The sequence below is a fragment of the Panthera uncia genome, chromosome D4, assembly GCF_023721935.1.
Source record: "Panthera uncia isolate 11264 chromosome D4, Puncia_PCG_1.0, whole genome shotgun sequence".
NCBI classification, from domain to species: Eukaryota; Metazoa; Chordata; class Mammalia; order Carnivora; family Felidae; genus Panthera; species Panthera uncia.
The window spans coordinates 90856853-90881083 of NC_064807.1; the positions used below are offsets into that span (position 1 = coordinate 90856853).

Here is a 24231-nt window from a genome sequence, read left to right on the forward strand (position 1 = left end):
CAACCATCGCCGCTATGTGGTTGTAGAACATTTCACAACCCCGACAGCCGACCTTATGTCCTTCATACTCTTTAAGTGAGCAGGGTGGTTTTTTAATTTTTTTTTTCAGACTTGTGACCCAAACCGGGGCCCAGCTGTGAGCAGGACTCCGGGGAGAGGGGAGGTGCCGCCGCCGTGCCCGCGGCCCGGGCTGGCCCTTCGCGGGCATCGGCCAGGCTCTCAGGAGGTTAAAAGCACGGAAGACCTTCGCGCAGGCCGGCGCCGCACCGCACAAGGAGGTCACGACGCCCGGCACCCACCTGCTCTGCTCGGAGAGAGCCTGGGCTGGGCTCAACTTAAGTACCCACGCAGCGGCGGCTCTGACCAATCGGCGCCCGCTGCGGCTCCGGCGCGCTCCTGGTTGGGTCCCGTGTCAGTCTGTCAGGGGGGCGGGCCAACGCGGAGGGCGGGGGGAGATAACTGGCCAATCGGAGCCAGCTGCGGCTGGCTGAGCGCTCCTGGTAGGGCCCCGCGTCAGTCAGTCAGGCGGGCTCGGGGGCGGGTCCGCGGCGGCGGCGGCGGCGGCGGGGGCGGCGGCGGCTGGGCGGGCGTGCAGTTCCGGGCGCGCGGCGACCGTTGGTGAGTCCAGCTGGTGGGGTCGGGGTCGGGGTCGCGGTGGGGGTCGCGGTGGGGGTTGGGGTCGGGGGGCGGCGGCGGTGGCCAGGGCGGCGGCGGGCGGCTCCGGGGAGTCAGGGCCCCGGCGGCAGGGTCGCCGCCCCGCGGGCCTGAGGGGATTTTTCGGAGCCGGGCAGCCGGAAACTGAAAGTCGGAGCGGGGCCGGCGCAGGAAAGTTCGCGAACGCCCGCGGGCGTCCACGGCGGCTCCGGCCGGGGGCCGTGGCGCGGGGTCCCCACGCGGTGACATGCCGTCCGCAACGCCCCGGCCCACTGTGCGAGGTCACGGCCGGGGGGCCACGACCCGGGGTCACAGCGTTCCACCCTCCAGCCTGGCTGCCTTGAACTTTGGTTGCTGGCCTGTGCGCCGCGTACCCCTTGCCTTGACCCCAGCTGTGGGCTCCCCTGCCTACCTGGTGCTCCCTTCTTCCTCCGAGGGGCGAGTTCTCACCTGTTTCAGATCTGGACGAGCTCCCTGAACTTCAGGGTGGTGGGTGGACCTCTGGGGTCACCTTTTCTCACCCTGTTGCGCCCTCGCCCCTGCGACTTATCCTGGAGGTATCAGTGTCTCCTGCCGCCTGTCTTCGTCACCGGCTCTCTCTGGGTTCCCTGCCCTCAGCCCCCCCACCTCCTGTGGCTCCGGAGCCTTCACACTTGACCCTTGAACATACAAGGGGGTGGGGGCGCCAACCCCCTCCCTGCGCAGTTGAAAATCTGCGTGTAACGTTTTTTTCTTCCCTTCTTTTTTTTGAAATGGGAACGCTTCCCAAATTTTCGGGTCGTCGTGCAGAGGCCACACTAAATGCTGTCTCGTTCCACTGCGGAGTGAGCACCCTGCGACTCCCACCTTCACTTAGCTAGCAGCCTGCGGTTGGGCAGAAGCCCTGGCGATCGTGTGAAGAGCCGGGTGCCCCAGACCCCCTTGTGTGTGGGGTGCCGGATTCTGACCGTGCGTGCGTGAGAGGAAAATGGTAAACTCGTAGGGAGGAGAAAGCACGTTTACTGTAACGGGCTGTAAGCAGTCTGTGCAGAAGCGGATCCAGGCAGTTCAGACCCGCGTTCAAAGATCAGCTGTCACATTAGGGTGCCAGTCACAGCACTGTCGCGTCCTGCAGCCTGTGAGTAGAGGTGGGGTGTCCCGTGTGTGGGCAGGAGCCCGGTGAGCGTCCCCGTGATGAAGGTGAGGCCCAGATCCTGGAGTGGGGCCGCTCGGAACTGTCTGTGGAGGAGCCCGGGACAGAGAGAGAGAGAGAGAGAGAGAGAGAGAGAGAGAGAGTGTGTGTGTGTGTGTGTGTGTGTGTGTGTGTGTGAGGGAGAGAGAGTGCACGCCAGCGAGCGAGCAAGCCAGCGAGTGTGGGGCAGAGCACAGGGGGGGCGTGCTGGGCCAGCGCAGCCGCTCTCAGCAGAGGGGGCATCTGGAGGGCAGTGCCGTCTGTCGACTCGGTTGCTGGTTTTAGGTGCAGGTCTCAGTCACCCCGAAATTGTTGCTCGAGTTTTATTTTTCTTGAACAGCTTAATTGCAGTGTGATTTACGCACCACGGTATTCGCGAATGCTTGAATCAAGAAACAAGGGGCGGCTGGGTGGCTCAGTCGGTTGAGCGTCCGACTTCGGTCCAGGTCATGATCTCGCGGTCCGTGGGTTCGAGCCCCGCGTCGGGCTCTGTGCGGACAGCTCAGAGCCTGGAGCCTGCTTCGGATTCTGTGTCTCCCTCGCTCTCTGTCTCTCCCCTGCTCACACACTGTCTCTCTCTCCCAAAAATCTTAGAAAAACAAAAATGCTAAGAGTTGATTTGTTTAAAGCCTTTGGAAGCCACAGAGCCCCTCGGTGCTTCCAGAAGTGGCGTCTCCACGCATCTGAGCAGACGCAGATCCCTCCCCTCTCCCCGGACACCTGGTTCTCAGAATAGAGCCCAATCCCCGTGGCCGCAGTCCCCAAACGCATGCACTGTGACCTCGGGCCTCTGTGCTGGTCCTTGCCTCCGGTGTCCTGCTGTGTTGTGTCACAGATCTCTGCATCCTGTGGTCCTCTCCTGTTACCTGCCTCAGTGTCCTGGGAGGGGGGAGGGCAGGCTGTAAACACCCGTGCCGTGTGATGGAGAGAGCCTTGCTGGCTCCCTCGGAGGGGGCTCCAAGGAGAGGGGGCTTTCAGCGAGGGGTTCTCTCTCTCGAGCGGTTTCTAAACTTCCCAGGGAAATAAATGCGAATGTCACTTGGGGACCAGGTTCGTCCTGCAGTATTGGTTATGCTCTGGGTACTAGAGCACAGCATGTACCGCACTCGCTGGTCGCTGGAGAACGCATTTTCTCCGGGAGGATAAAGGCCTTTTCACTTTGTGTTTTGAGGGCCACATCTGGGTCCCTGTCTGGCGGTGGGCAGTTGCCGGGTGGGTTTCCACGGCGGGACATCACGAACATGCCCAGAGGCCAGGGCGGGAAGGTCCAGAGAAGAAAACCCGGAAGAAATTACCCACACACCCCGCAGATGATGCCCAGGATGGGGAGCACATCTTCGTCGTGTTCTGGAGTCCAGGCCTGTGGGCGGTGTGCCATTCTCCTTGCACTGGGCCCGCTCCTTCATGGGGATGCGTGAGGACCACTCTCAAGGCCTGGTTCTTGTGTCCACAGGGAGGACATGTCCCTGTCCCACCACAGGGCCTCACCCCTGCACAGAGGGTGCTGAGCCTGTGAGGAGGGTGCAAGAGGCAGACTCAGCGGAAGCCGTCCGGGGTCTGAGCTGAGATGTGCGAGCTCTGAGTGGGAGCAGCATCGAGGCCGCGTCCCCTGCAGGGCCCAGTGGGCAGTGGAGCAGGTGACCTGGTTGTGGTTTAGGGAGGTGAGGACTCAGCGGGTGGGGGGTAGGAGGAGAATAGGGGCATGACTCTGAAGGGACACTTCATCCCGGTTCCGGGATCGGCGTGCCCCACTTTGGAATGGTGTGGAGGAAGGGCTGGCCTCACGGGTACCGGAGTCCGTGGATGAGCGGAAGCCCGGAAAGCCCGGAGGGCGCTCCTGCACCCCGTGCCCAGGCCTGGGTCCCTCCTCCTGCCCTCCCAGTCCCTGCCTCCTGGCGCTTAGCTTTCATTCCAGAGGGACAGGCCCACACAAGGAGGCCAGCACAGTGCAGCGTCGGTGACAGGTGACAGGGAAGGCCTTGCTGAGAAAGAGATGCCTGGACGGGCAGGGTGGAGGAAGGGTGGAGGCTCAGGACACAGTGGATGGTGGCCAAGGCCTGACTGCAGCAATGTGGTCAGATTCCAGGGGTCTGTGGAGGGTAGAGCCAATGGATCTACTGATGCATTGGAGACGGTGGATGAGAGAGAGAGAGAGAGGTCTCTGAGGATTCCACTGGAGCGACCGAAGGGGGGCCCAGCTCTCCAGGGGGCTGGGGATGTGCAGGCACTCACACTCAGAGGTCAGGGAGAGGGGAGGCGGGCGGGGTGGTCAGCTGGGTCGGGTGGAACGAAGGGACAGTCGCTGCATCATGACTGATCACCTTGTCCCTGCTGAGAGCCCTGGTTTTTAATCAGAGAGACTCAAGATCAACGTTTAGGTGGTACGAAGGCACGCGCGCCAGCACCTGGGACTAGAAACACGTAGGAGCGCCTGGGTGGCTCAGGTCACAAACTCACTGTTCATGAGCTCGAGCCCCGCGTCGGGCTCTGTCCTGACACCCGGGAGCCTGGAGCCTGCTCCGGATTCTGTGTCTCCCTCCCCCTCTGCCCCTCCCCTGCTGGCACTCTGTCTCTCCCTCTCTCTCAAAAGTAAATATTAAACACACACTCACCCACCTGCAACGTCTGCTCATAATGCCTTAGTTTAGAGCGTCGGCGCACGTGAAGGTGTCCCCGTGCTCTGCACCCAGGCCGGGCGCCGGGCTTGTGAAGGGGCTGCCTCCAGCTCCACCTGCAGCAGAGGAAACGGCAGGGCAGCACACGGTGCCAGATGCACCGCTCTTTCGGGGCTTCTTCCTGTCAGAACCTGACTTTCGGGTTCTCTGCAGTTAAAAACTATTTTTTTACTATTTATTTATTTTTGAAATGGCGTGCGAGTGCGCGCGAGCCCGGGAGGGGCAGAGAGGGGCCAGAGGGTCCGAAGCGGGATCCACGCTGACGACGTAGAGCCCGGTGTGGGGCTCGAACTCACGGACCGTGAGACCATGAGCCGAGCCAAAGTCGGGTGCTTCGCGGACTGAGCCACCCGGGCGCCCTGCTTTACCATTTTTAGTATCGTGAGACAGAGTTATTTTGGATAAACGTGTATGGGTATACCGTAATTAGAGATTTACATCTTTTTCTTAATCTTTAGAATTTATTTAAGTAGTCTCTACACCCGCTGTGGGGCTCGAACTCACAACCTCGAGATTGAGTTGCACCTCCTCGACTGAGCCAGCCAGGCTTCCCGAAACTCCGTCTTTTCCTTTGGAACTTGAGGTGCACGTACAGCAAAATACACAGATGCTGAGGGTACAGCTCGGTGCGCGGTCGTCTGCGTACCCGGGCCTCTCCGGCACGCCTGCGTTTCTGTACTCAGCGCTTCTGACGCCAGACGTGGCATTCCTGTGACCTCTCCTTGGGTTCACTGAGTCCAGAGTGCCTCGCAGAACTCAGGGAGACACTGATTCCGTGCAGAGCCAGGTGGGAAGATGCACAGGGCAGGTGTGGGGCAGGGCTGCCAGGCCCCCACGCCCTCCGGCGCGCCAGCCTCTCGGCACGGTGACAGATCGCCAGTCCGGGAGCGCTCTGAACCTCCCTGGTCCGGGTGTTACGGGGGCTCCTTCACGAAAGTACGATCGATTGCCTTATTGGTCATGGGTGGTTAGGTCAGTCTCCGGCCCCTCTCCTCCCTCACAGGGGGCGGCGTGAAAGGGGCTTATGAGTCACAGAAGGTGCTCCCTTGGCCCCGTTGCTCTGGAAATCCCAGGGGTTTTAGGAGCTCTGTGCCAGGAACCGGGAAGGAGAGCAGACGTCTCGTGTGCCACAGGCTCGTGCAGCCAGACGTCATCACCTCCCAGCTTGTGTTGTCGTGGGCTGGTTTGCCTGTTCTCAAACGTCACGTAACTGGAACTATTCTGTAAATACTGTCTCGTCTCTGATAGAGATGCCCTTCTAACAAAATGTGAATCTGTTGTACGGAAGTTAACTGGAGCTTGTTTTTGGGGAATCAGTTGATGTGAGATCCGGGGCAGACTGCATGGGAGTCCTCGTTCACGCATTCATTGCCAGTGGAGTTGCTCTGGTTATGAGCAACTTACCCGAGAGAGTCAGTATTTGGGAAATAGGCGGGAAGCTTGAAAGGGCCAGCAGGATGTTGAGGTTCCGGGTTGGGGTGCCCACGAGCCCCGAGTCCTGTTCTCCGGTGGCCGCCCCGCCCACCGTCCTTGGTGCCTGTGTCGGGGCTGCTGACTGCGCCGGTCATCTGGGGAGGCCCAGATGGGTGGACATGTGCAGGCCACCAGGGAGTCAAGTCCAGGCGCGGGGATGGGGAAGTTTTCTTCTGTGGTCGGGGCAGGCAGCCCGCCACTGCGGCGGGACTTGATGTATTGGTGGCCTTCAAAGCGTTACATTTTGGGGCAGTGCTTTTGAGTCTCTGTGATGTCTTTCGTTATGGTTTGTAAAAGTTAAAATGCGTTATAAACGAGATTTGAACACAACGTTTAAGGTCGCGAGCACCGAGAACTCCCCAGGCGTGGCATGGGCCGCGGCGGGACCCGGGGGCTGGTGCCGTGGCGCTGGGTGGAATCCGTGGGTCCTCCAGGGCCTGTCTCCGCGTTTAGGACAGAAATACCGATCCCCGCCGTCCAGCTGTGTCGGGTAGTAGTGACCGCTGACTAAGCTGTGTTCGCGAGGTCATCGAGGTCTGGCCAGAGCTGGCAGAGGTCAAGGCCAGAAAGAGACCACCCGTGTGGGGCTTGTACGTCTAATGGGAGCATATGCTGATGGGCTAGGGCAGTGGGACCAGCCGAAGAAGGTGTGATCAGTCGGCCAAGAAGCCGGGTCTGGTTTCGAGAAGACAGAATGTCGGTGCCAGAATAAAGCTTTGTCTCGCAGACTGTAGGGGAGGCTGCTCAGTGAGGCTTTCAAAAGAAAGCATCACTGTAATCCTCGTACTGTCACGGGGCTGTTGGTTTCTTACTTTAGTCTCCTCTGCCCCCGTGTAACACGGTCTTGTGCTTACACTCCTTTACTTTTGATGTTGGATTTCATTTAAGGTAATAAATACGGAGTAGAGATCTAAAGTGTGGCTTTTTTTTTTTTACCAGTGATTTTTAAAATTTTTTTTAGTGTTTATTTTTGAGAGAGAAAGAGTGCGTGTGTGTGTGCGCGCGCGCGCGCGCGCGTGCACGAGTGGGGGAGGGGCAGAGAGCGAGGGAGACACAGAATCCGAAGCAGGCTCCAGGCTCCAAGCTGTCGGCACAGAGCCCGACGCGGGGCTCGAACGCGCAAACCACGAGATCATGACCTGAGCTGAAGTCAGACACTCAACCGACTGAGTCACCCAGGCGTGCCCCCGCTAACGCTAATCAATGCTAGTTTAGAGCATTGATTTGTACGTCGTTGATGGCTCGTGAAATCACCTCGTGAGAGTAAGTGGACTTTCACGAGCCCTTCGCTCTTGGTAGTGCTTCTGTGTAGCACATCTGGACGTGGCCTTGAGAGGCGTGGGCTGAGGGGTCCTCCCTCCTCGGCTGCCCTGGCCTGCACTGTCGGCGTCTACCGAAAGGCTTTAGTGAGTGGCGCCTCGTAGCGCTTCTGTGTGCCGTCGGGCTTGAGAGAGTGAATTCCCCCGCTCGTCAGAGGGACAGATGGATGGGGCAGGGGCCCAGACACGCCCACACGTGCTGAGAGTGTGTGGACCAGTGAGAGGGCGCCGTGGCCTCCTGCCAAGTGGCCTCGGGCACGACACCTCATATGTCCTGTGGTTGGAGGAGCAAATGCCTGTGTGCTCTGGCACGCGGCCCAAGCGAGGCCTCGCCGACTACGAGTCCAGAAGCCTTGGTTGAAAGTGGCTGTGCCCGGCAGATGGGAGACAGGGGCACACCGTCTGTTGCTGCTTCCTGTGGTGTCACACCAGCTTAGGCCAGGGAAGACAGCCCCACGAACGTTGGAAAGAGGTGTCATTTCAGAACATCCTGGTTCGAAAGTTGGCGTGTTCCCCACGCACATCCGTGAGAAGACACGGGGCTGTGTTTCCAGGGGCATTTGGGGAAGAAAGCTCTTTGGAGCGATTGCAAACGGGCCAGGGTGGCTCTGAGGTCAACGTGCTGCGTGTTCAGGTGGCACCTGGGTACTTGTCCAGCTTGGAGGGTTAGCAGGTACGGTTCCTTCTGGCTTTTTGAGATGCTGGTTGTTGATCTGTGCGTCCCACACAAGGGGTCAGAACACTGTGGGAGCCTCTCCCCTGTCCAGCTCGTGTGTCCTGGGGGCCTTGCCAAGGCCTGGTGCACAGCAGCGGGCAGCTCTCTAGAGGGGGCACCCTGGTGATGGTGGCCAGGGAGCAGAGCGGTGGTGCCCGGCAGGCTGCGTGCCTGCTGTCAGGGGTGACGTTGGAGAGGCCGACGCGTGGGGTGGCCGCGTCCTGGGGGCTGCCTAGGGCCCGAGCACAGGCAGGTCAGAATTTCCTGCACGCCAGGCTGATCTGTAGGAGGTCTGGGGGAGACAGGAAGGCACGAGGATAAGGGCTGCCGATGGCTGTGTAGCCAGAAGGTGGCCTCCCGGATCCCGGCACTCGCTCTGTCCGTGGGTCAGCGAGCCGGGCCAGGTGACCTTGAGGATGGCCTGTTGGCCTGGGGGCTTTGGAGTGGGCGCGCCGGCGCAGCTGTGCGGCGTGGGCAGAGCGCCACCCTGGCCGAGCCTCGATTTCCGTGTTTGTGGTGGGAGATGGGACTAGATTGTCTGCAGGGCTCCCCGCGGTGCTGAAATCCTGGTTCTCTGATTCTAGACCACTGTTCGGCTTGGCGACCCCGACCCCTCACCGCCGGGCGAGGGCCATTTTCCGCGGGGGGTTATTCTGCAGTCGAGGCGGCTCTTAGGCCCCTGCGTGACCCTCTCCTGCTCTGTGCTCTTCCTTAGGACGTGGCGGTTCGCGGCTCCCATGGCTGCGGCCAGCGTGACCCCTCCCGGCTCCCTAGACGTGTTGCAGCCCGGCTTCTCAAAGACCCTGCTGGGGACCAAGCCAGAGGACAAGTACCTGTGCTCGGCCTGCAGGAACGTCCTGCGCAGGCCCTTCCAGGCACAGTGCGGCCACCGCTACTGCTCCTACTGCCTGACCAGCATCCTGAGGTACTGGGGGCCAGTGGCGGGTGGCGGGTTCGGCCTCGGGTCGGGCCGTGCTCCCGGCGACACCCCCCGAAGGCAGAGGCGCGCTGCAGATAGGAAAGTGAAGTTAGCGACCGAAGAGGAGGGGTCGCGGGTTGCCGGGGCAGCGTGGACACAGGGAGTGAAACGAACACCACGAGAGCCCGTCTGCTGCCACTGCTCCGTGGGTGCCCGTGCGTGTCATGTGGGCACAAGACAGCTGAAAATCACACTTGGGGTTCATGTTGCGTGTGCCTTGGAGGCACATGTCCCCAGGAGCTTGTGAAGTCTGGTCTGAGGGCCACTGGCACGTCGAGGGCCGGTGGGTGGGCCCAGGGAGCCAGCACTTCACGCCTGGGCGCCCAGCTGAGCCACCAGAGAGCACCTTTGTTCACAGCGGGAGGGTCACCGTTAGAGGATTGGAATCCTCTCCCCTGTTTTAAGTATTTTGTTTTTATTTACTTGTTTCCTTCTTAAGGTTTGTTTTTGAGAGACAGCATGAGCAGGGGAGGGGCAGAGAGAGAGAGGGAGATCCAGAATCCGAAGCGGGCTCTAGGCTCCGAGCTGTCAGCACAGAGCCCGATGCGGGGCTTGAACCCACAAACTGTGAGATCGTGACCTGAGCCAAAGTCGGACACTTAACCCACTGAGCCACCCAGGCGCCCCTAAATGTCTTAAACGTTGGACGTCGATGCGTGCTCCTCCCTGATTCCATCTCAGTCTAGAAAGTGCAGAATGGGGCGAGGAGTGGCGCTGGGCGGGCGGCCTAGTGCTCTCTGCTCTTTGCAGCGGGTTCGATGGCCGGCCCCTCCCTTCTCCCCCCAGCTCCGGGCCTCAGAACTGTGCCGCCTGTGTTCACGAAGGGATATACGAAGAGGGCATTTCTATTTTGGAAAGCGGCTCGGTAAGTGAAAGTCTGTAAGCAAAAAACGTCAAAACACAGAAAACGTTTTGATGTTTCTTTTAGTGACACCAATGGCCTCATGGCGTTCTGGCAGCTAGGACCCGCCTTCGCTGCCCCGGTGGCCGTGGCCGCTAGAGCTTGGAGCTGCTGCGTCTGCCGCCGGGCCTCGTTCTGGAAGGCTGGCGGCGGGGCAGGCAGGGGGCAGCGGGTGGAGGCCTAACCTAGGAATGCTCTCCTCAGGCGTTCCCGGACAACGCTGCGCGCAGGGAGGTGGAGAGCCTGCCGGCCGTGTGTCCCAGCGACGGCTGCACCTGGAAGGGGACCCTTAAAGAGTATGAGGTAGGGGCCCCCGCACCGGCTCGGCCTCGAGCCTGGACCCCGTCCCCAAAGCAGCCCGCGGAGCCCTCGTGAGCCTGCCGGCTGCGAGCCTGGCTGACGTCTGCAGAGGAGGCGGCGGCTGCTGACGACCCGCGTGTGGACCCAGGGGCCTGGGGACTGTGGCCTCGGGTGGGGCTTGCACCTGGCCGGGCCCGGTGTCATCTGTGGAGGGTTGTGGCGGGTGGCGGCGAGGGGGCCGGGTGCGCTAGGACCTTGTGCTGGCTCTGCGGGGCTGAACGTGCAGGAAAGTAGCTTTCTTGCTCGGTGGGATTTTTCCGTGAGTCTTCAGACTAGGGCTTTCTTTTCTCGAACTGTCTAGACGTTGGGCATTGCAGGAGTAGCCACGTTCGATCTGCGGTCACAGAAAGGCATCTGGCCAGTGACAGGGCGGTGGCTGCTGTTCCCATCCTGCCGTGGCCTGTCCCAGCCAGGCAGGGCTAGCGTGCGTCCCTGCGTTGGTACAGCGGGGCCTCTGTGTGACCGGACCTGCCCGCCCTCGCGCAGCGTCCACAGCTCGCTCGCTCGCTCGGCCGTCCTCTTAACTGGCACAGCCCACTTACTCGTGCACAAATGTCATGGCAGCCGAGCATCCGCCAGCTGACGGTGGGACAGACAAGACATGGTCAGTCCACACCACGGAATAGGATTCAGCTGTAAGAGGGAGGGAACAAAATGGTGACACGTATGAACAGACCTTAAGGGTACTCCGTTCAGTGAGAGGAGCCCGACTTAGGGGACCGGTCCTGTGGCCATCCACTCCCGTGACAGCCCTGAAACAGCGAAACCCAGAGAGGCAAGAAGCAGCCAGGCCGTCGCCAGGACAAGAGGTTGGGACTGGCGTGGAGCGGCAGGTGGGGCTCTCAGATGGGCAGCCCCATAGGCGAGGCCGGAGAGGCTGTGGGTACGGAAGCCTGGCTCTCCTAGGCTCAGGCTCAGGAGCTAGGCCTGCCTCGGGCCCTAGGACAGCCCCGTCGTGGGGTGGGCCCTGGGCACTGAGTCGTGACGGTGAGGGAGGGCCCATTGGGTCTGAAACTGGGACCCGGGCTCCCGGCCTGTGTGCCGTCCTTCCCTCGTTCTGTTGACCCACTAGCCTTTTTGGTCTTCGGGCTCTCAGCCGCGTGTTTCCAGGGGAGCGGCTTGGCCGTACCCAGGGAGGAGCCTCTGGTGGGGAAGGTGAGACGTGCTGTCCATCCAGCAGGCGCCTGGGGCCTCGAGTGGAGCAGCTCTCGGCTCCCTGCACCCTCACTGCTGCCTTCCTGGGAGTGAGACCCGGAGGCTCCCGGCCATACCCGCACAGCGGGGCGGCCCTGCTCAGCAGCACGGGCCTGCAGCCGTTACTGCCCGGGGCTGTCCCGACAGCAGGCCTTGGGGTTTGGGGTCTCTCCCGGGAGGGTGGGAAGCCCGAGCAGGCTCTGGGGGCTGGTGGGCCCAGGAAGTAGGCACAGTGGGCTGTGCTGCCTTCTGTAGGGACCCAGAGACCCCCTGGGGACAGGTGGAATACCACCACCACCACCACCCCCACCCCCCCCCCCCCCCCCCCCCCCCGCCACCTCCCGGTCTGGAAGGCCGGTTTCTGCTGCCTCCAGGCCCGCGGTGTGGGTGGGCGGTGGCTTCGTGGGCCTCCGGCTGAGGGCCAGGGACCGCAGCCAGCCTGTGGGCTCGGCCACGGCCCTGCAGGCATGCAGGCTGGAAAGTCCCTGGCTGGCCCGGAGAGCCCCGGAAAGTCCCTGAGAGGGTGGGTTTGGTCACGTGGGAGGGCGGGCGCTGCTCTGGGACACTGGGCCTGGCCTTTGGCAAACCCTGTCCCTGGCCGTGAACGTCACGGGCCTGGGTGAGATCAAGGCCTCTGTGCACACCGCCCTCCTCTCTGAGCCGGCTCGCTGCCCTTTGCGGGGCCGGGAGCAGTGGTGTTGTGAAACGCCTGAGCCGTGGCTGAGCTGTTCGGAGAGTCCCGGTTAGCCTCTGAATAGGTTTTTCCTTTGCAACGATGCCTGGTATTTTCTGAGAACCCAATAATTTAAAATTCCAGTTCAAAGATGTTAGTGGGGCGCCTGCCAGGTGCCAGAGGTGCCCGTGTGCACAGCCCCAGGGCCGTTTCTCTGGGGGCGGGTGCAGGAGCCTGCGGCTGGAGGCAGAGGAGGGGCCGGCTGGCAGGGGGGAAGCTCTCCGCTGAAGGCGGGATGGGGGACAGGGGTGACCAGTGGTCACAGTTGAAAGGGGAGACCGAGTCAAGCCTGCTTGATGTCCTGCACGTCCCTGTGAATTCAGAGTCAGCACAGCTCTTTTCACCGAGACACTTAGTTTGAATTCTGGTTGAATAAAGGCTGATTTCTCCAAGGCGTGTGCTTCTCCGAGTGGACGTGAAGGTGGTCCCTCTGATCCCTCGAGGGTGGTCGTGCTGAGTGCCTGCTCCAGAGAGGCCCTGGGATGATGAACTCAGGCCTCCACCGTCAGCCGGGCCCAGGGGCGGCCGTCAGCAGGGGGCCGCATGCCCTCAGTCCTCCCGGGGGTGCCTGCTTGCTCTGTGCTTCCCTTGGGGACTCCCATGTTATGTGTTAACACGCCTTCAATGAAACCCAAGCACCTCAGCTGTAGCCGCTGTATCTTTTCCACTCTGAGCCATGATCATTTCTGAGACTTGTCCTTGGTTCATTTCGAGTGTTTATGGTGTACCTGGTGTGGCCCGGGCGCTGCCTGTTGTTGGATCGTGGTGGGGTATGTGACATCCACCTGCCAGAGCCCCAGGGACCCTGCGGCAAGTGCAGGTGGATGGTGGGGGACCGGGCCGTGTGCCCAGCCGGGAGCCTTCGAGCAGCTGTGCGCAGGGAGCAGAGGAGCCCAGGGGCTGTGGGGGTGCTTCAGGGAGGCCGGGCGCAGGCTGTGAGGACCCGGGCTTTGTGCAGCCAGGCAGTCCACGGCGTGTTCTTTGGACAGGCTGGGACCTCACCTGGCAGCATATGGGGTGCTCTGTCGGGCTGCCGTGGGGTCACTAGGGCGGCTGGCTGGGAATGTAGCATCTGGTCTGTATGTGTCCCCGTGGGAAGTCAGAGGGCAGGGGTGCCTGCCCCGGGAGACTGGTGACGTGGGGTCCGTGAGGAGGCGTGGGCGCCACCGGACGTGACATCCAGAGTTTCCACACCGTGCGGGAAGGACACCCCACGCGTTCCGCATCCCTGGGGCTCACCCGTGGCCTCTGCCCTGTACATGCTGGGCTTTGGCGCCAACAGCCAGGCCCCTGGCGCGGGACGGAGACACGACCACCCTGTTCCCCACTCGGGAAGAGCAGGTCGGAGGCTCCCCTGCTCCCCTCAGGTACCCCACAACCGGGATTCTGCAGGGAAACCCCAAAGACCACGCCCCTCGGGCATCGCAGCCCAGAGCTGCCCAGCCTGAACCTCGCTGGAGTGGCTGAGCCTGCTTCTGCTCTGGCCGGTCTAGAACTTTCCTCTCGCAGCCACCTCTGCCTCCTTGCCCAGCAGGCCCCACGTCGTCCCTGATGTGGCCTCGTGTGTCCTACCTAAAACTTAGCACCGTGCTGAGAGTAGCCCGTCGCAGGGGACACGTTCTGTAGGAGTGGACGCTTACCGGAGGCCCTGGAGGTGTCGGATCCCGGGGGAGGGGAGGGGAGGGGCCGTGTGTCACAGGACAGAGTCCAGTCTGGGAAGATGAATACGTTCTGGGGACCGATGCACAACAACGTGAATGTGCTCGATGCCCTTAAAAGCGGTTAAGATGGTAAATTTGTGTCGTGCGTGTTTTGACACAATAAAAGGGACGGCAGACAAACCTAGAGGTCTCTCCACCCGGCACCCCTCTGCTGTTCCCCTTGCTGGGAACTTCGCGCCACGCCCGCAGGGAGTGCCGGGCTGGTGGGGGACCGGCGCCCTGGGGGCACTCCTGCCTCTCCCACCTTCCCGCCACCCACCCACCGGCTTCTCTGCCCCAAGCCCCTCCCACAGCGTCGTCCTGCAGCTGAGGTTCAGCCGGGTTCCAACCGGTTTCGACTCTCCCCGCTCGCGGCTCCGTGGCTCCAGCCGGGAGACAGCACATCCCGCCCTCCTCACTGCACCTCCCTCCTACTGGGGGACCCCGGGCCGGGCCCTGCCTCCCTGGGTCGGCACGTGCCCTCCCCGGGCCCACTGCCTGTGGGCTGTCAGCACGGGCGTGGGATGAGCGGGTGGGCTCCCCGTCCTCCTCTGCTCGGTCTGGCCGCTGTGGTCCGTCCTCCCAGCACATCGGCCCTCAGCGCTCCTGTGCCTCCTGTCCACCGAGAGCCTGCCCCACTCCGGCCCTGGCCGCCCTGCACCCAGCAAGCCGGCTTCGTCCCTCCGCCCGCCCGGCCCTCCGCCTCGGCCTGGGCTCCGTGGCCCTTCTCACTCTCTGGCCAGTGATCCTGTTGTCCCTGAGTGTCAGTCTGGAGCTTCAACGGGGCGGGATATCCCTGGGGTGTCACGTGGGTGGGGTGCAGCCAGCTAGCGTGGAGTCCCCCCCCCCCCCCCCCCCCCCCCCCCGCCTCCCCTGGAGCACGGGCGTCGGAGCGGATGAGTGCCCGGTGCTTGTGGCTTCGGGACGGGGCCCGGCGCCTGGCGTCGGAGCCTGAGCGGAGCCGCAGCCGGGACGGCCAGCTGTGTGCGCACCGTGTCCGCCGCGTGCCCTGTTGACGCCGTGCTCCCTTTGTTGCCAGAGCTGCCACGAAGGACACTGCCCGTTCATGCTGACCGAGTGCCCGGCGTGCAGAGGCCTGGTTCGCCTCGGAGAGAAGGAGCGGCACTCGGAACAGGAGTGCCCGGAGAGGAGCCTCAGCTGCAGGCACTGCCGGGCGCCCTGCTGCTGGGCCGACCTGAAGGTGAGGGCGTCCGGCAGGGCTCCCCTAGCTCCTCGAGCCCCAACGCTGAGCCTGCCGTCCCGCCGTCGCGGCCGCCGTGGCGTCTTCGCCGCGTCCCACCAGTCCGCCGCTCGCAGCCAGCGGGGTGGAAGGTTCCTGGTAGGAACTCGGGCGGATCTGAAGGCAGAGCCGAGTGGTTTTAAAAACCTGTTTTATTTTAGAAAAACTCACACGGAGGGAGCCGCAGCGCCAGGCCTGGGCCACCCTCCCTGGAGCATGTCCGTGTCCCCACGCGCCTGGCGCCACGTGGCTCCCCCTGCTTGCTAGGGGGTCCCAGGCTTTGTGTCGCGTCTCCTGGAAACTTTGAGAATGTGTTTCTGAGCACGTTTGCTCTTAGACCGCTGCACATGCCACCGTCCCTTCCGGGTCTCAGCGGCGACTCCCCGCCATCCCCGGCTCACTTGGTGCCCGTGTCTCCCGACATCTGATTTGTCGGGATCGGGGTCCACACGGTCCCCACGCTGCATCTTGATGGTGTGTCCGCAAGGTCTCTTTAATTGTGCTCTGCGGGGCTGCTTGTTTTTTGTTTGTTTGTTTTTGCCGCTGTTCCTTGAAGAAGCTGGGCTGCACGTCTGTCCTTGCTGTGCCCCTCAGACCCCCATTCTGTAGACCATTCGGTCCAGAGGCCCGAGCGCGTCCACTCACGGGGCATCTGGCCGCTCACAGGGCCAGGGTCTCAACATCCCACGGCCTTGCTCCTCAGTGGCCTGGTTTCAGTTCGGGTGACCAGCAGCGGTGCTCTGCCCTGGTCGCCGTGGATGGCTTGTCCTCACGTGGCCCCGAGCTGCCAGATGGAGAAGAGGGGGTTCTGCTCTGACCCTCCCAAGTGACACTTGCGAGTGCCTGTGGGAGCCGCCCCGTCAGGGGTCTCGGGAGCCACGACCCCGGAACGAGGCCACGAGGCGGCAAGGGTGACCTCACGCACGCCCCGGCTCCTGACCGCTGTCTTTCAGGCGCACCACGAAGTCTGCCCCAAGTTCCCCCTGACCTGTGACGGCTGTGGCAAGAAGAAGATCTCCCGCGAGAAAGTAAGTGGTTTCCTGGCGCCTGTGACGACGGGGCGGGGGCGTGCGCGTTGTGCCCCGTGCTCAGTGGTGGCCCGTGGGCCGCTGTTCTGTTACGCTTCCCACGGTGGAAGTGACCCGGCCCGGGAGAAGTCGCACACGCCTGAGATGCTGGCCGCCGCTCAGTCTCACCCCTGCGCGCACGCTCACCTGCATCCAGAACCCCGCAGGGCTGGGGGCAGGCTCCGAGCTCCCGGTAAAGAGAGAACGTACTGCGGCTTCATACTGACGCTTCCGGTTCGGATTTTTGCCTGATTCCGTGCGTTCTCAGCCCTCTTGCCGCGGAGCATCTCGGTGCCGGATCCCCTCGGCCTGGTGGCTTACGTGTGCCGCCCCGGCCTACGGCTGCTTTCACAGTGTCAGTCGTGGACCACGCTGGCGGCCTCGTTTCTGGGACTCACGCGCACGCCTCTGGGCTGGCGGCCCCGGGAGGCCGTCTCGGTGCTGAGCTGCCGTCCGCCTCGGCTTTCTAGTCTGAGATCACCCTTTACGGACGGAGTGCGCTTCGAGTTTTGGAAACCGGGGAAAGTGTGCTGACTGGCCGAGCCCAGGCCCCGCCCACAGGCACCATGACAGACCCCCGAGGTGGGGGCAGATAGGGGCTCTCGGGACTCCCAGTTCCCCTCTGTCCCGGCGTGAGCCAGGCTGGGAGCTGTTCGCTCCGGGCTGGCCCGCATCCCTGACCGGGAACATCGGGACTCCCGCCCGCCTCTTGCAACGGGGGGAGAGACTCCGTGCTCCTTTTCTCTGTGTTTGACGCCCTAAGTGTCAGCGGTGGTTTGGGCCACGGTCCCCTGTCCTTTTACTTAGTTTAACGTTTCATTTATTTTTGTCTGGCATTCGTAGCTCTGACGGTCTCTCTCTTCCACGGCCCTGGCAGATGGAGGCAGAGGGACCGCTCGCCCTTGCCCACTTACGAGTGCCCCCCTCCGCCCTGGTCTTTGCTGGCGGAACGTGCCGCCCGTGTCAGTGCCCGGCGTGTGCACGGCCGGGCTCTCTGGGTTCCGCGCCTGTCGGCATCGGCGTTGTCGTGTGCCAGCACCCTGCTGGTCCGTCGTGGGCGTCTGACCCCCGGTCAGGCCGGCCCCTCCTCGCTCCCAAGGGCCCGGGGGCCCTCGACACAATGTGTCCTACGAGCTGTGGTGGAGAGACGGGGGTGCAGAGGCCCGAGCACGGGGCTGGGCGTCTGCGTGTGTTCTGAAGCCCTAGGCCTGCACCCACCTCCCTTCGTTGACACGCACAGGCCACGTGGCCACGTGTGCGTGCGCGTGTACGTGCACACCTGTGGTGGGTTGTGGGCCGTGTTCAGCCTGAGACCGCAGGGGCCAGGCCGGTGGGGGTGGGGTCCGGGGAGGAGACGGTGGCAGGGAGGAGAGAGTAAGGGCACCGACGGCGTCCGTCCTTCCAGTTCCAGGACCACGTCCGGGCATGTGGCAGATGCCGAGTCCCGTGCAGGTTCCGTGCTGTCGGCTGCCCCGAGATGGTGAGTCCCGTGGGCCCTGGGTCCGTCCGCTGGGGGCTGGGCGGGTGCCCGTCGATCCTGGTGAGTGGGCGGAGCCTGCAGAAGCGTGCCGCGTGCCCTCTCCCCGAATGCCGGATCTGCCGAGCCTTCAGACTGGCCTCCTGGTTTCCCTCCCGTTTCTGCTGCCTTGTCCACCTGCTCGGCCGTCAGGTGTCCCAGTCTCAGTCAGGGCTCGCGTCCCTCTGCTGAAAATGCCCAGGGCCTTGTACCTCCCTGGTGTCTGGTGGGCGTTTCTGGCCTCGGCCGCACACTGTGACACGTGCCCACCCCCCACCCCCCTACCCCCCTGCCCCCCTGCCCTGTTTCTGTACCTTCCCAAAAAGAGCACCTCGTGTCACCGGCCTCACATCCAGGGCAGCCAGAGACCCATGCTGCCTGCACACAGGTCCTGGACCCACCTGCCTCCCCTACTTCCGTGGCCTGTGTGGCCCTGGCTGCCTCTGACGTCGTCTCTGCACCAGTCACTGGCTTGTCCGTCCTTGGGCACACTGACCCGTTCCCACCTCAGGACCTTGACCTGTCAGCTTCCCTCAGGGCTGGGCGGTTCTCCGTCCGCTTGGCCTCTGCCGTTTTCCCTGACCGTCTGTCCCCCAAGGGGCTCTCTGAGGGCCTGGGGAACGGCCGGTGCTCTGCTCCTCAGAAACTTCCAAGGGTGGTAGCCCCGGCTGTGCTGTCACCTGGTGCCTTGACACCCGGTCTCTGGTGTCACCTCCCACCGTTGCTCATTGTTTGGTGACGTGGTGGCGGTCCGTTCCCATGCAGGCCCTGGGCCCCCCGCCCTGGGCGCCGCCCGAGGCCAGGCCTGGCCCCGGGCGCCGCAGCCACCGCCCTTCCAGCGGCCAGAGTCCACCGTGGCCTGAGTGCGATTGCCGCTGAGGACGCGTGTCGTCTTGAGCCTGTTGACCTCATCCTGACCTGAGGCCTCACACACGCCCCTCCGGATTGGCAGGGGCGTCCCGTCAGAGCCCCGCTGGGGAGCTGCGCCCTGGGCGCTGTGCCTCACGGGGCCTCTGTTCTTTCCTTCGTTTGGTGTTTTGGGAGCGTTTAACTTTTTTAAGTTTGTCGTGAAGTCTCAGGAGAAATTGGCCGCCGGGTCAGAACCGTACGATAAAGAGGATTTGAAGAAGCTTAGCTTTACTGGTCCCCCCCACCCTCCACCCCGGGCAGTTTTAAACCGTGTCTTCTTTCCTGTCACTTCACACGAAAGCAGACGAGTCACCAGGAAGGTTTGGATTTTGGAAAGACAGTGACACCAGCGACAGGTGACGTGCCGGCAAGCGAATGACGCGGAGGCGTCGCCGCACCTTGCGGCACGTCCGTGGGGCTCTGGCGCCGAGCCGAGTGCGGGTGCGGCGCCGTGAGCCTCCCCGTCTTCCCTCTGCAGGTGGAGAGTGAGAAGCAGCAGCAGCACGAGGCCCAGTGGCTCCGGGAGCACCTGGCCATGCTGCTGGGCGGCCTCCTGGAGGCCAGGCACCCGTCGGGGGCCGATGGCCGCTTCCTGGGCCAAGGCGAGGTCGGGGGCTGGGAAGCCGGCACGCTGCACCCCGAGGCCGAGCTCCCCAAGGCCGCGGAGCTCCGGCAGCGGTGTGAGGCCCTGGAGAGGAAGACGGCCACCTTCGAGAACATCGTCTGCGTCCTGAACCGGGAGGTGGAGAGGGTGGCCATGACCGCCGAGGCCTGTGGCCGGCAGCACCGACTGGACCAGGACAGGATCGAGGCCCTGAGTAACAAGGTCTGGGCCCGGGGCCCCCAGGGCTAGTCTGGGCGGGCCCCGGGGCACCACGGGGCCTCGGAGCTGGGATTTCAGGGATGGCACCTTGAGTTCCGGCGTGACGCTCCTCCTGCTTCTCCGCTTCTGTGTCTGAGCCGGAGTCCCTCTCGGAGCCGTGTGCACCGATGGGCCTGACGGGGTGCTGGAGGCCTCTGGGAGGTGGCCCCTCCTCTCGGGCCTGTGGGTTCCACAAGTGCGTTTCCTGACACTGAGCTCTCGAGTCTCGGGCGCGGGTGGGGTCGGGGGTGTTGTGGGGACGGAGCTCCCCTACGAGCTGAGCCCGGTCAAGCCCCGGGCAGTGGGAGAAGCCGTCCTGCTCGAAGTCGGTGGAAAGGTGGGCGTGGGGGCGCTTCCCTAAGCGCCGTCCTGCGAAATGCAAGGTGGCCCCTGAGGCCCGCAGCCCCTCCCGCCGGCACCCTCACGGGGCCCCCTGCGCCCCCAGGTGCAGCAGCTGGAGAGGAGCATCGGCCTGAAGGACCTGGCCATGGCCGAGCTGGAGCAGAAGGTCCACGAGATGGAGGCGTCCACCTTCGACGGCGTGTTTCTCTGGAAGATCTCGGATTTCGCCAGGAAGCGCCAGGAAGCTGTGGCTGGCCGCACGCCCGCCATCTTCTCTCCAGGTGCCGTTCTGGAACTTGTCCTCGGAGCTGCTGGTGTCCGAGCTACTCACGCACCCTCGGGCTGGAGGCCCCTGCTGTGCCGGCAGCGCCTCCGCGGGAGGACGCGGGCTGGGCGGGTGGCCGCCTGGGCCGGGACTCCCCTCACGCACAGAACTTCGGGCGGGTACTCGCAGGGGTGTTCCCTGGAAGGCACCTCTGGGGAGAGGGCGGCGCTCGTCCACGCGGCGGGCTCCCTTGCTCTGCCAGGGCCACGCGCGGCCCACGGCCCTTCCTGCCGAGCCCGGCCCTCCACCCCGCACCGAGGGGCCTGCCACCCCACGGGCGCCCTTTACCGTTTACTTCGGTGAAGTTGCTGCCGTGGTTGTGTGTTCGGAGCCCGGGCGAGCGGGGGGCAGGGGCGGGGCGCCTCTCCTGCTGGCGGGTACAGGGCCGCAGGCAGGCCCGCCCGCGACCGCGCCGTCCCCTGGAACCGGATGCTCACGCTCTGTCTTCCTGGCTGGGACAGGCGACTGCCACGTGGGGAGCGGCGTGTTCGGGAGGCCGGCCCCTCTGCACTGGATGCGAGCAGGCAGCTCCTTTTGCTAGCGCGTTTCCTCGGGAGTGGGAGCGTGCCTGCCGATCAGCTTTCCTCCGGGTCTAGCTCTGGCGGAACCTGATAGAGAACTGAGCGTGAGCTCCAGCTGGGGTGGCCCCGTGACGCGCCCCCGGGAGACGCTCGTCTGTGCTCAGGCAGAGCTGCGCAGCCGGAGCGGGCTGGTGTCCGGGGAGCCGAGGGAGGGTGGTTTCCGGGGCCACGGGCAGGAAGACCGTGAGGGCCGCTCCCGGGGGTGCCCGGCCTCGTGCCGTGTCTGGGCTCCTGCGTGTCTCTGGGCGCCATGCTGGATATTGGGAATGTCGCCTCTGGCTTGTCCCAGGGTCTCCCCCACTGTGCCCTTTCCAGGCCCCGGCTCAGGTCTGACCACGGCCTTTTGACTAGAGCCAAGCCCCACCCCCGCCCCGAACTTCACGGCTGGTTCTGTTTTGGGGTTACATTTAGGGTTTTCAGAAATGCTGTTTTTTAATGTTTACTCTTGAGAGCAGGTGTGAGTGGGGGAGAGACAGAGTCGGGAGGGCGGACAGAGGCTCTGAAGCGGGCGCTGTGCTGAGAGCAGCGAGTGTGACGCGGGGCTCAGATCTGTGCACGAACTGTGAGATCATGACCTGAGCTGAAATTAAGACTTGGACGCTCAACCAGCTGAGCCACCCAGGCGCCCCTAAAAACGTTTCTTCTAATTACCTATTTTTCTTTTGGGCGTTTGTTCTCGCTAGGAACTAACTGCGTCCTTAGAGGAGAAGTACGTGCCCCCAACCTGGGTGTTGTCCCTGCGTTTCTGTTCCTTGCGGGGAGCACGAGCCCTCGGCCTGGCTTCACTGACGCTCCCTCCCGTCCCCCCTGCAGCCTTCTACACGAGCAGGTACGGCTACAAGATGTGTCTGCGCATCTACCTGAACGGAGATGGCACCGGGCGCGGGACGCACCTGTCTCTCTTCTTTGTGGTGATGAAGGGCCCCAACGACGCCCTCCTGCGGTGGCCCTTCAACCAAAAGGTACGCGAGGCTGTCCCAGCGGCCGCTCTGGGGACCCCGGTGGGCGGCAGGCTGTCAGGATGGGCCCTCAGGCTCCTGGGCCCAGGGCCTCACGTGGCTCTGTCGCTGCAGTGGAGCCGGGGCGCCACCCGCTCGGCCCCGGGGCTTCCGGCCACTTAGGGCCAGCGGTTCCAGATGCGGCCTTGGGGCTGGTTTCAGAGGAAGGGCCACGGCTGGAGACGGTACCTGAGGCTCTCGTGTCACAGTTGGGCGAGGGATCGGAGGTGCCGGTGCCGTCGTCCTTCCCCTTCGCCGTGCCGGGCCAGCCCCGTGGTCTTCCTGGTGGAGGCAGCGCATCTGAAAAGTGCTGTTCCTCGGGGAGGGCGGCAGGTATTCTGTGAGCCCTCTGGCGAGGAAACGTGTGCCACGTGAACATAAGAAAAGGCACCAACGATGCAGCTCCACGTAGCCCCGACTGTAGCCTGGGATCCTAGGGGTTGGTCACAGAAGGTGCCGGAGCGCAGATCACCCAGACGGGGTTGACACCCGGTAGCCGTGGAGCGGGGGGGCCGTGACTCAGCGTTGTCCCTCCGCGGGGCGCTCTCCCCCAGGTGACCTTAATGCTGCTTGACCAGAACAACCGGGAGCACGTGATCGACGCCTTTAGACCCGACGTGACCTCGTCCTCCTTCCAGAGGCCAGTCAGCGACATGAACATCGCGAGCGGCTGCCCCCTCTTCTGCCCCGTTTCCAAGATGGAGGCCAAGAATTCCTACGTGCGCGATGACGCCATCTTCATCAAGGCCATTGTGGACCTGACGGGGCTCTAGCCGCCTCCCACCAGGGTCAGGGGTCAGGAGCAGCCGGGCCCGGCGGCTCGGTGAGGAGCCACCACGCTGGGCCTGAGCCTCGCTGCGGGTGGGCGCCTGCCGCCTTCGTGGCCCACCGGGACGGGGCCGCCTCCTGGGAGAGGCCGCTCAGCCCGGGCTGCGTGGGGTGGGCTGCAGGCCCGTCGGTCCCTCCGAGGGCCGTCCGTGTAGGTGCTCGGGGCGGAGCGAGCGGAGGGGGCAAGGTGGGCCGGCACCTTGTCCTGCCCTTTGGCCCCCGGAGAGAAGGGACGCGCTCAGGCCCGGCCGCTGCTCTGAGGAGAGGTCCTGCTGTGCAGGCCAGCGGGCAGGGAGGGCGCTCTGTGTCCTCAGGGCCTCCCGTCAGCCGCCCCCGGGGCAAGCGTGGGGTGCACGTTGGGCCCTGCCGTGAGACGTGGTGCGGTAGCTGCCCCGTCGGGCTGTGGAGGAGTCGTTATTAAACTGTTAAATCTCTGTGGTGAGTGGTATCCGTTCGCCTCTGGCCTCGGTGGCATTGACCCTCACAGGGGCCTCCTGGCTCTCTGCCGTCCCTCGGTCCCTTCCCTACAAGTGCCCCGTCCCTTCCTGCGTCACCAAGTCCCTGAGCAGTTACGTGGGTTCCCTGACACTCCATGCTTGTTCCTGCAGGCCTTGCGGAAGCCAGCCGTTCTCCTTTCTGGAATCTTCTTTGTTGGCCAGCTCCTCCTCCCTCAGGCCTCCCCGGGGGCTGCCTTGAGAGCAGGTCCACATGTGGCCCCACCCCTCCCCTCCCCTCCCCTCCCCGCAGGGACCTCTGGCCGTGGAAGAACGGCCAGGAGCTTTTGCATTTGGGGATCCGGCAAGCCGTGTTGCCTCCCCGGAACCGGGTCTCCTCCAGAACCAGGTGTTTCGTCCAGTCGGCAGCCAGTGGTGCCAGCCCCCAACCGCAGACCCGAATCTCAGTTCGAGCGGGGGCCTCGGCCCCACGGGGTGCGGCGCTGGGGCAGACTCGGGGTCCTGGCCGCCGGCTGTGTGCACCCGGGTGGTTCCAGAGGGCCGGGCTGGGGCTGCCCCGGGGGCCTCTGTAGAGAACACGTGACGTGTCGGACTCCCCCTCACGTCCCTGAGAAGGGACGAGACGCGAGCGCCAAGAGGAGAGAAACCGGCCCCTGCGGCCACGTCCGAGGACACAGAAGCGCACACGTCCCGCGTCGAGCGCGGTGGTGTCGAAACGTGGCGGGGAAGCTGACGTCCTCCGAGGCCCTTCCGGCCGAGCTCTCCGGAGCGGCGTCCTCACGAGTCGTGTCTTCTGTTTTCTCACAACCGAGACCTCGGCGCCGTCTTCGCCACGTGAGCCCCCCGCGCAGAGCCGACTGCCCCGCTTGCCCCCGCCGCCCGCATCCACGGCCCGACCCCCCCCCGCCCGGTGCCGGGCTCCCCGAGGTGCGCAGGCTGTCGTGGGCGAGAGGCCTGTGGGCCGCGGGCCGCGCCTACTCTGCTCCTGCAGAACGCAGGGCATCGCCTGCCCTTGTCCACTTGTCCGCTGGGCTGTCGGTCTCGTTTTCCTGCCGGTTGCGAGAGTGCCCGATGCTCCTGGAGGCCGGTCGTTAACCGTGTCAGGAGCGTGTTCGCGACGGGAACCTAAGGTGCAGAATTTCCTTGGCGAACCATGCTTCTGACCAGCTTATTCAAGAAGTCCTAAGTCTTTCTGAGGAAACGTTCGAGTATTTTTTCTGATGGTTTTTAAAGC

At 63.9% G+C, this 24231-nt stretch overlaps 1 protein-coding gene across 3 annotated transcripts; it reads left to right on the plus strand.

The window, feature by feature from the left end:
• Positions 1 to 471: 471 nt before the first annotated feature.
• TRAF2 (TNF receptor associated factor 2) lies at positions 472 to 22803 on the plus strand. Of its 3 annotated transcripts, none has more exons than XM_049631864.1 (11): positions 472 to 618; positions 8723 to 8932; positions 9773 to 9851; positions 10092 to 10190; positions 14914 to 15075; positions 16068 to 16142; positions 17587 to 17661; positions 19085 to 19432; positions 19914 to 20091; positions 21400 to 21678; positions 22269 to 22375. In XM_049631864.1, the coding sequence occupies exons 2-11, from the start codon at positions 8745 to 8747 to the stop codon at positions 22286 to 22288; spliced, it is 1503 nt and encodes a 500-aa protein (XP_049487821.1). In that variant the 5' UTR covers positions 472 to 618; positions 8723 to 8744; the 3' UTR covers positions 22289 to 22375. The 3 variants fall into 3 exon arrangements, with proteins under 3 accessions (XP_049487821.1, XP_049487820.1, XP_049487818.1); XM_049631863.1 differs by having other exon boundaries at positions 477 to 618; positions 19920 to 20091; positions 21530 to 21678; positions 22269 to 22803; XM_049631861.1 differs by having other exon boundaries at positions 479 to 618; positions 21530 to 21678; positions 22269 to 22803.
• Positions 22804 to 24231: the final 1428 nt, after the last annotated feature.

Coding starts and splice junctions, on each gene's coding strand:
- TRAF2 (XM_049631861.1), top strand. CDS start 8,745: ATGGCTGCGGCCAGCGTGACCCCTCCCGGCTCCCTAGACGTGTTGCAG. Junction 15,076..16,067: donor GCTGCTGGGCCGACCTGAAG/GTGAGGGCGTCC, acceptor GCTGTCTTTCAG/GCGCACCACGAAGTCTGCCC. Junction 21,679..22,268: donor GGTGGCCCTTCAACCAAAAG/GTACGCGAGGCT, acceptor GCTCTCCCCCAG/GTGACCTTAATGCTGCTTGA.